Source organism: Oncorhynchus kisutch, linkage group LG28, assembly GCF_002021735.2.
Source record: "Oncorhynchus kisutch isolate 150728-3 linkage group LG28, Okis_V2, whole genome shotgun sequence".
NCBI classification, from domain to species: domain Eukaryota; kingdom Metazoa; phylum Chordata; class Actinopteri; order Salmoniformes; family Salmonidae; genus Oncorhynchus; species Oncorhynchus kisutch.
In genome coordinates this window covers 17551048-17561442 of record NC_034201.2, presented here as the reverse complement: position 1 = coordinate 17561442, position 10395 = coordinate 17551048, and the positions used below count along the sequence as shown (strand labels likewise).

Genomic DNA, 10395 nt, shown 5'->3' with positions numbered 1-10395 from the left:
CCACCCACACATGCGATGACATCACCTGGATTCAATGATGTTTCTAGAGACAATATCTGTCTCATCATCACTCAATACCTAGGTTTACCTCCACTGTATTCACATCTTACCATACCTTTGTCTGTACATTATACCTTGAAGCTATTTTATCATAAAACATTTTCTTTTAAAGTGACGTCAGCGTTATGCTACTGGCAGAATAGTACCAAAGATTTTTATGACTAAACCAAGATATACCACAGCCTGTCATTTCAAATGGGAACAAATTAGCCATAGTGGCCAGAACTAGCAAGATTCTATTGGCCCGTTCTAGACCATATTTGCATATTTCCGTTGGGGAACGCCTATTCTGTGAAGTGCGCGTGTGCAATAACTCAATTCGCCTTTGCACTTCTTCTAAACAACGCAATTTTGTGAAACTTTGGCAAAGGGTAAAGTTCACAAAACTTTGTCCACTCTGTCTATAACAGATTGTAGTTCTGGGAACAGAAAATTTGAGATTAAACGTTTAATCGATGAGTAAATCATTAGAATATCGGCCAAATGTATCTCGTTCCATCTTCTCCCACTGCCGGCCATTGGGCTTCCTCTCTACCATATTTGGCAGTGAGTGGAAACGCCAACCGGATGCTTCACATTTAAACATCCGGTGAAATATCTGTCTCATTGTTATATCTGTGATAATACTTTACTGTTCCTGTTTGTCGTAGTCAAAAGTTACTGCGGCCCTGTCTGTGGTCTATATTTAGCATTTTAACCGGGAACATTTGCCTTTTATTAGCTCTAGGGTTATGTTACGTTTATTTTGAACGCGTACACATTATGCTTTAGTAAAGTGAATCGCCATAAATGAGGCAAACAGGTGAATTTAGTAGGCCAGAGGTTTCAAAACAAGCTCGCCTCGGGAACAGAAAGCTTCGATATTTTCAGCTTTTTTTCTTGGTAAGAGAGACCTATTCGCAAGTTGCAACAAGTCTGTAATTGTTATAGTATTACTTATGATAATGGTAAAAATGTGATCGACTGGTATGGGTGTTTTTTTATTTTCTTGCAACACAGGTCTTCTGTCTGGCAACATTCAAGTAGCCATTGACCTCAGACTTTGAACTGTGACCCGGAACCTGTACACCGGAGGTCCTCCAGGATGGCTGGGCGAGGCTCTGACACGATGGAGCATGATGGATGGGAAACTATATCAGATGTCAGTTTTCCCTTGGGAGAGGGTGTGTCTGGCCGCGGAAGAAGTACAATCTCTATGTCTGATGAGGGAGAGGAGGCTTTCTATGTGCCTGAGGGGAGACCCTCCCTGGACCTGGGAGATGGCCTGAGACCCATGGACACTACTCACTGGTGAGACACTGACCATACCACAACACACAGCACATGTCATGTGCCCAGAAATAAGCTTGTCCCTTTCCCCATCCTCAATCATTCATAGTTTGTTTGTGTTTATTTGGTGTGTTTGGCAGGCATGATGTGGAAAGGGCTCAATCCCCGGTCCACAGCTACAATTCGGTAAACAGTGATACACAATTCTGGCCATCTGATGAACTGGATGAAGAAACTGAGCTGTCTGCTACTAGGTACACTAAAACATGTTGATTTATAGACACTCATACACTTACATTAACATACAGTAAAATGAAAAGCATTCGGTCACAAAAAATACATACACTTGCGTTACATTTTTCTTTACAAAGTATTAACACGAAACAGGAACACAGACCGTTAAAGGACTGCAGTACGTGAACATATTTGTTATATTATGTGAACGGTTCCTTGAAGCAGCACTAGTTCACTACTGCTGATGATTAATTCATTTTCCATGTGATGTTCTATTTAGAGTCCAGCTGGAAAGAACAGAGTCTTACTCCAGTGGCTACTCCGTGGACAGTGACTGTGAGACCAGAACCAGGAAGTAAGAAAAGTCATCCATGTTTGATCAGGCACAGACAGGATGCAATCGGTTGAAGTGTGTTATTAGGGTGTAATTATGCATACGTTTATCTGAGTATTTATTCCTGAGTATAACGTTGGTGCATGTATGTCCATTTGTTTACAAATGGTAAAATCCGGGGATAGGCTCATGCACTAGTATGTGTAGCAATATTTAATCTTCCACCGCCTCTAGGTCTCAAGACGCTGCACCTAAAGAAGAGGGTCCTGCAGTGGAACCTCCAAGACCAGAGCTGATCAAAAACCCAGATGAGAAGAGGCACCCTGCCCTGACTGTAGACTTCACCTTCAAGGTGGGCTCACACTTCATTCTAGTCTAGGTGATGTACTGTATGTTCAGCAACAAATGTTAACATGTCCCTAAAGTTAAGTGTAGTGGATGAGAATAGCTTTTCTCTTGTTTTAATTGTATTCTGTGGACCCCAGGCCATCAGGAAGACACTGGAGAAACTGGGGAAGGATGATTTGAGGACATTTAAGATCACGCTGTGGAAGCGCTACCCAGAGTCATTCAGCTCTCCTCCCCAGGGCATGGACATGGTGGACCTGGTGGATAGACTGCTGGAGTTTTATGACCTAGAGGTGGCCCTGCAGCTCACCAAGGCCCTGCTGAAGGACATGGGCCTCAAACGCCTGGATGCCTACCTCACGGACCTCTGCAAGAAAAGTATGCACGTTGGCTTTATTTCATTTGATTCATGTAATAATGAGTAACAAATGTATACTTTGAGTTATGATAGGGTAATAGTTGAGCTATTTATACATTATACAGTACTTCAAGAACCAATGGGTTATACACTAACATTTTGAATTTAAATGGCCATTGAACAGGAAATATACTAGACTGTGCCTTTTTTAATGTCTGTGTTCTCTCTGTGCAGATGAGGTGCGTTATGAGCTGAGAGGCACTCTGTTGAGGAAGTATAGCTGGATGTGTGAGGGTGTTGCCCAGCAGGGAGAGCATAAGGCCTTTGACAGTATCTTTAATGAGCTCTATATAACAGACCGAGGCAATGCTGGGCCCAACATCGAGCACGAGGTCAGAAAGATCGACAAGCTGTCCACCAATCGCAAGGAAGAGAAGCGGATCACCTGTAGCCAGATCTTTGACCCCGATGTGATTTATGAGAAGCATGTGAGTCATATAGTGACCAACGGCATCGCCGGGGTAGGGAAGTCTATGGCCGTGCAGAAGTTCATCATGGACTGGGCAGAGGAGCGCAAGCACAATCATGTCTACTTCCTGTTCCCACTGCCCTTCAAAGAGCTCAACCTCATGCTGAAACTGAAGATCAGCCTCCTGGAGATCGTCCACACTCTCTACCCCGAGACCAAGGCGTTGCCCACCTTCGAGTGCGACGAAGGCAAGGTCATGTTCATCTGTGACGGGCTGGACGAGTATGCACATTCCCTGGACTTCCACCGCACCGAGACTTGGTGTGACAGCACTGAACCAGCCGCCATGCACGTGGTGGTAACCAACCTGATTAGGGGCAACCTGCTCCCCTCGTCTCTCCTCTGGATCATCTCTCGCCCCCTCACCTCCAGTCGGCTGCCCCCAGAGTCTGTGCACCAGGTGTTGGAGGTCCGTGGCTTCACCAACGAACAGAAGGAAGAGTACTTCAGGAGGAGGTTTCAGGACCCGGCGCAGGCCGATAAGGTGATTGCCCACCTGACCTCCTGTAAGACCCTCCACATCATGTGCCATCTGCCCATGTTCTGCTGTGTGGTGCGGGAGGTTTTCCAGCACACGTTTAGGGAGAAGGGGCCGGATGCAGAGCTGCCCAAGGGGCTGACCCTGATGTACACTCGCCTGCTGCTGGTGCACCTGCATGTGCGTGGTGCCAGGGGCTCAGCCTCCCGCACCCCGGAAGAGGAGAGGGACTTCCTGATGAACCTGGGCAAACTAGCATTTACAATGCTGGAGAAAAACCAGATGGTCATTGGCAAGGCCACCTGGAAGGACTGCGGCGTGGATGTCGCTGAGGCTGTCACCAATAGTGGCCTGTGCATTGAGTTCCTGATCGAGCAGTTTGTCATGTACCAGGAGAGGATCCAGACCTTCATCCACCCCACCATCCAAGAATACCTGGCTGCCCTCTACGTGTTCCTCACCTGGAGGTGTACGGGGCAGAACGTCCTGCAGCAGCCACGGAATAGCAAGTTCTCACGCATGTTCAAGGACCCCGGGCTGCTGGACATGCACCGCAGTGCTATAGAGAGAAGCTTACAGAGCCCCGATGGAAACCTGGATGTCTTCCTGCGCTTCCTGTTGGGCATGGCCCAGACAGCCAATCAGGAGCTGCTACAACGCTTCCTACCTGATAAGAACAAATGCTCGTCGGCCTCTGAGGAGACGGCCGCCATTATCAGGAAGAAGATTAAAGAGAACCACTACCCTGACAGGAACGCCAACCTGCAGTGCTGCCTGGACGAGCTTGGTGTTGGTGCTGAAGCTCCCAGACGCAGCCGCTCAAACTCTGTGAAGAACTAATGACTGACAATACTCTGACTACAGTATTTATAAAGATGTATATATTAGGTTTGAAATATGGGTTGTATAGTTATAAAAGTTTATCTAAGGAAATTGGGGAAGAAATATGGACACTTCAGGGTTGCTTTGTAACAATACTCAACTGTGGTAGTATTGTGGAAATATGTCATGAGAAGTAGCCACAAGGTGGCAGTAGCATTATACTACTGAGACACGAGTGAAAGGGATGTGTGACAAATTACATATTCATAGGCAGTCACATCTATTGACTGTATACTTAATATAACATTGTGATGATGTTTTAAACCAGGTATGTGCAACTGATGGGGGTGGGGGGTCACAAAATCATAACTCAAGACAGGCCGCAAGTAGCGCACAGGTCTGTGTACCCACACATGCAGTCAGAGCCGGCCCCAAGCCTTTTGCGGGCAAAACATTTTAGTGGACCCCTCGACAAGGAAGAGAAACAATTTAATTTCCTGCAATTCTACACATTTTGCCATGTGGTCGAGAGAAATGTTAGCAGTTTTTGAATATGATATCTGAGTGAGAGTTACTAATAAAATCAGGGGGCCCCTGGATGGTAATTTGACCATGATTACTACAACTTTAGATGGCTAGACTTACTTACCAATTTAATTAAGTGACATTTCAGATGCACAACCAAATTTCAAAAATGCACCTTGCAGGGTTGGGTCAATTACATTTAAATTCAGAAAGTAAACCCAATTCAACACATTTTCCTCATTGAAAAGCATAAGAAGATAGTTTGAATTATTGTATTTCCTGAATTGAAATGGAATTGACCCCAACCCTGACACCTTGTGTATTCTACTATTCTAACTCACAGCAAGTTGAGATCCCAACTGAGTTCCTAAAAATACAAAAACATTTGGAAATTGATTCGCAGGCCTACAGAAGGGGGGCCTCCCTGCTTTACACAATGGTGAGCTCATATAAAACACTAATGATGCATTTACATGTGCTTACAAGGTGCACATAAATGACATGATGCAACCTTATTTGCAATGGCTGTCTACTTCCAGAACAGTTGTGGTCTCTGTCATACAAAACACAATTGAATCCATTTCTAACAGAAGGGCAGATGAAGAGAAGTTCCCTCTGAACTAAATTGTCTAATCTAGGTTAGAGTCTGTGGCAAAAAAAGTCAACAATTTAATGTATTTATCTATCCCTATTATGTGAGTTCTCAAGATCGCATTAGAATCCATATTTGACTATCACTAGATGGAGCAATAGAAATGCTACGTGGTACAAAAAGTACCCAATTATCATACTTGAGTAACTTTCTATTAAAAAGGTCAAAGTGAAAGTCAGCCAGTAAAATAGAGTACGTGTTTGGTTTTAAATATACCAAAAAGTAAAGTATCAAAAGTAAATGTAATTACTAAAATATACTTAAGTATTAAAGGTTAAAGTATCAATCATTTAAAATTCCTTATATTAAGCAAAGCAGACAGCACCAATTTAAAAATGTATGGATAGCCTGGTGCACACTCAGACATTATTTACGAAAGTTGCATGTGTTTATTGAGACTGCCAGGCCAGAGGCAGTAGGGATGACCACGTGTTCTTTTGATGCTTGATGCTTGATGCTTGAATTCGACTATTTTCCTGTCCTGCTAAGCATTCCAAATGTAACAAGTACTTTTGGTTTCAGGGGAAATGTTTGAAGCAAAAAGTACAATATTTTCTTTAGGAATGTAGGATAGTAAATGTTGTCAAATATAAATAGTAATGAACAGATACCCTAAAAACTACTTAAGTAGTACTTTAAAGTATTTTTCTTAAACATGAACACCACAGAAGGGTTTTGCAGGTCTGATGGACCCACAACATTATTGGGTTAACACAGCCATAACAATTTGTAAAAATACTTCATGTAGACAGCATACATGGTTAACATTTGCCATTTACCTCTGCTAGATCACATATCAATAAAAGCGCAATTAGTTTATTTTACAATTGTGATTTTTGTAAATTTATCTATTATCAAGACATGGGTGGAATAAATCATGTTGATCTTGAACAAATATAAAAGAAACAAGGTTTTCACTTGATGTTTATTGCTTTGAACTGAACCAATTGGAAGGATACATTTGACTTAGTATTTTATGGAAATTATAAATGTGCCCCATTGAACACATTAAGGCCGGCCTACACACCACGAGGGACGGAGTTTTACTGTGTGTGTGTTGCAAATGTATTTCTTGCACTTCATGCATGTGTACTGTGTCTTCCTGTCCTTGGGTCAACATGCATTGCAGCGCTTTTTCTTGTTACTACCGGCTGCAATCTAGATGGATGAAAACACTTAGTTCAGGAATTTTACTAACATCTCACTCACATATATAGTTACAGCAGGCCATGGTAGGAGAGTAAGACACACACAAGCAACATCACTCACTTACTTACTTCCGGTATTGGAGTTGTTGTTTCTGTGGGTCAGGCGGATGGGGCACCAGCATCCTCCTGAATCCTCCTCACAATGCAGCTGGGGTCCTTGGGATATGTTGCGTCCTCTGGATTTGAGGTCTTACCAATGCCTTGCCCAGCTCCTCGAGAAAGAGATGTCTCCTTTGGAGCTTCCCTCTGTTCCAATATGGGTTCAACACCATCCAGATGACCAACGCGTTGTACGCCAAGATGTGGCCAGCATAGAGTTCTTCTTTTGCAGCGGTAGCCAGTCACCAGCTTGTCTAAATTGTCCACCTCTCCTTTTGTGGCATTGTAATCCATTATGATTTCTGGTTTTTGATGTTCCTGGCCACAGATTTTACCATCCCTACGCAGCGTTCACATCCCCTCTGGCTTGTTTTTTTCCATACTGTTCCTACCATCATCAGCTTCCTCTTGAGCTCCTGTCTCAGCTTGTGCGAAGTAAAAAAAAGTTATTGCATGTGATATGGCCACAGCGTTCCTGTGTCACGTCCAGGACAACCCGCATCCCTTGGTTCTTCTCAGGGGCTCCTCCATCTGGCCTCCCTGTATACACTTGCAAGTTCCACGCATACGATGAAGCATCATCACAGGCAGCCCAAACTTTGATTCCATGCGGTAGACGTTTAGACGGTATGTACTGCCTGAAGGGGTAGCGGCCCCTAAATGGCATAAGCTGCTCATCAACAGTAACGCTGGGCCCGGGGTTATAAAACGGGAAGGCAGTCCACCCACTTGTCCCACACTGACCTGATTGCAGCTAGCTTGTCTGGTGTCTTGGTTATTGAAGCGGATAATCCTTGAAATAATGGCGTTTTCCCAGAGATATTGTTGCAGGTAAAAGTTCCCTGACAGCTTCTGCATCCCACAGGTATTCCTCATTGGATCTGAAAACACCAGCAAGGATAAGAACCCTAAAATATGCATGTAAATGAGTTTGGTCCATCTCACTCCAAAAACACACCTTCCCTCCAAATTAGTGCAGTCCAGAATGATTTTCTGGATGGTGTCTGGGATGAACAGTTCAAAAGAAGACTTTGTCCTGCACATGAGCAGTGGCGATTTTTGCATGTAAATCTTGGTGGGGCAAAAAGAAAAGTGGCATGCATGCCAGCAAAGCCACAACACTAAATAATACATTAATTGCACTATAACGGTGACAAACAGTGCCCACAAACTGTTAGGGCCTACAAAAAGCTGTCCCAACAGCAGAATCCCAACACCTTACCACTGCTACACCTGGCTATCAGCGGAGACTTGTCTGGCAGTGAAACAGTTAATTCAGCCTCATTTACTGCCTTTAAAAAAAACATAGCTGATATGGCTGACTTGCTTAAACAAATGTGGTTTCTACTGACAATTGAGATGTACAAACTATGGCATAAGAGGACGACAAGCGGATAAGAGGCAATCTGTAATTTCGATTGATATTAATGACTGAGCAAGGACGGACGTAGTCAATAGAACTATTTGTTCAGCACTTTTGAAATGTACAGCGACAGAATTCAGAACATGGGCTGTTCTTAGTGTTCTTTCGCCCTGTACACAAAGTCAGAACCGTAGGATAAATAAAGGGGGCATATAAGCAGACAATGAAACCTCTGACAATATTCAATGATTACATTTCTCAAAAACAGGTAATAGGCTACATGTGCACCACCAAGTCAGAACAGTACGCAAAATTAAGAGGTGAAAATAGACCAAATGATTAGGGTGAGGCACATGGGCTACTAACAGCTTACTACACAACATACACTTAGTATTACTTTCTTAGCTACAGTATACATATCTCCCTTGCATATTACATCATTTATGCAGCAGCATTATAAGACATTTATGGATTCACCTTGTTGCGCTGTGCTCCCTTGAACAGGAAGATGGCGCGGCAGTCCTTCGTGGGCGAATTCGGTCATCAAAGTCTGGCATTCTCTGGATTTATGGTGCTTTCAAGACAACTGGGAACTCTGAAAAATCATGATGACGTCAATGATCTTTAGGTTGGTGCTCTAGAAAGGCCCGAGTTCCGGATTTACAATTCTGAGTTGGATGAAAGTTCAAAACGTATTTTCCCGGTCGTATCTTGTTTTTCGCAAGTTTCCAGCTGTCTTGAACTCACTAAAGTCCGATTTTGCAGATCTGAGTTAAGTTGTTTTGAGCGTGGTACAAATATTGCTTAATTGACAGTCTGGCCAATGTTGAATGTTTATCATTTTAAACAAGGAAAAGAGACCCACACCGCCACTCCACTGAATAGCAGGCAATTGATTGCATTGTAATGCTTCCAGTTAGCCACTGATTCCTTCCAAACCACTCATTGTCTAATTTGCGATTTCCAACTTGTTGTAATGTTTATGTCCAATGAGCACGGATAGGTTTTATCTATAATTTCTCTTCGTTATTTCTCTTCATATGACACAGATTAGAAAGGATTTGCCAGTAGATTGCCGACTTGATTCATGATGACTGCCTGCTAAGATTTTGAAAGTATGATGTTGACATGATCAGTCCAATCAAAGATATAACGTGATTTGACGTCATTTTATCTGTGGCCAATGAACTTGAGCCTTCACTTCTAACGTAACTCTATGGCAGCACCCAAGGGGCTAGAATCTTCTAGCTCTACCCTTAGACTTGGCAGTGACGTAGTGTCCCCATGAGTGACAGAACACAGACCAATCTCGGCACAACTCTCTCCATATTTTCTGCTGGCTTGCCCCACCAACACAGAAAGCACTGAGCTAGCATGAAACTCTTGCATTTTGGAGCTGCCCTCTTTTTTTAAAAAAGAGACCTTGTTTGTGATGCGGCTTTATTTACTCAATTCTATATATTTTGTACATTGTGTGCAAACTGATGACTTTTTTTTGCTTAAAATGTGTGGCTCAAAACAGGTGGGGCTCTGCCTAACCTACCCTGAATGACGAGTCGCCACTGCACATGAGTAACCGCCATTCGCGTTGGCCCTGGTTGCATCCTTATCACACTGGCAGCCATGCTGGGTGGCTCATTCCTTGGGCAAGACTATTCAACTTCAATTTTTTTTACAACCACATTTCTTCTCCTGCAGGCTGCTGATGAGCTGGTTGCTGACAGGCTGGTCCTGGCTGCTGACAGGCTGGCTAAGGGTCAATCTCATCCTCTTCTTCCAACTCACCGTCTCACTCCGAATTGACAGTGACATGATATTCTGAAAATTCTTCATCTTCCAAAGTTGAAGATTCTCTGTCCACACTAGCTTCTCTCTCTGCAAAACATGTTTAGGGCCCTTTGAGCAGAGATGATTTTTTCCATAATGTTTGATTGTGGTAAGGAGCCACACATACAAAGCTAATTATTTGTTGTGTTCCTCCCCCAACTTGCACCTGGCTGGGGTAGTGTGGGAAAATACTGTATTTTCTACAATGTATTGAAATAACATTGTGGAGGTTCCCACAAGACATTGTGTCATTTCACACACTACAAAGGGTAAAGAGTGGGAGACAGGC

The 10395-nt window shown here is 43.5% G+C and overlaps 1 protein-coding gene across 1 annotated transcript; it reads left to right on the top strand.

Annotated features, from left to right (window-relative positions):
• The first annotated feature begins 665 nt into the window (after positions 1 to 665).
• nlrc3l1 (NLR family, CARD domain containing 3-like 1) lies at positions 666 to 6526 on the top strand. Its single transcript, XM_020468054.2, has 7 exons — positions 666 to 942; positions 1060 to 1350; positions 1470 to 1583; positions 1844 to 1918; positions 2132 to 2249; positions 2383 to 2623; positions 2838 to 6526. The coding sequence occupies exons 2-7, from the start codon at positions 1145 to 1147 to the stop codon at positions 4448 to 4450; spliced, it is 2367 nt and encodes a 788-aa protein (XP_020323643.1). The 5' UTR covers positions 666 to 942; positions 1060 to 1144; the 3' UTR covers positions 4451 to 6526.
• The last annotated feature ends 3869 nt before the right edge of the window (positions 6527 to 10395 follow it).

Coding starts and splice junctions, on each gene's coding strand:
- nlrc3l1 (XM_020468054.2), top strand. CDS start 1,145: ATGGCTGGGCGAGGCTCTGACACGATGGAGCATGATGGATGGGAAACT. Junction 1,919..2,131: donor TGTGAGACCAGAACCAGGAA/GTAAGAAAAGTC, acceptor CACCGCCTCTAG/GTCTCAAGACGCTGCACCTA. Junction 2,624..2,837: donor CACGGACCTCTGCAAGAAAA/GTATGCACGTTG, acceptor CTCTCTGTGCAG/ATGAGGTGCGTTATGAGCTG.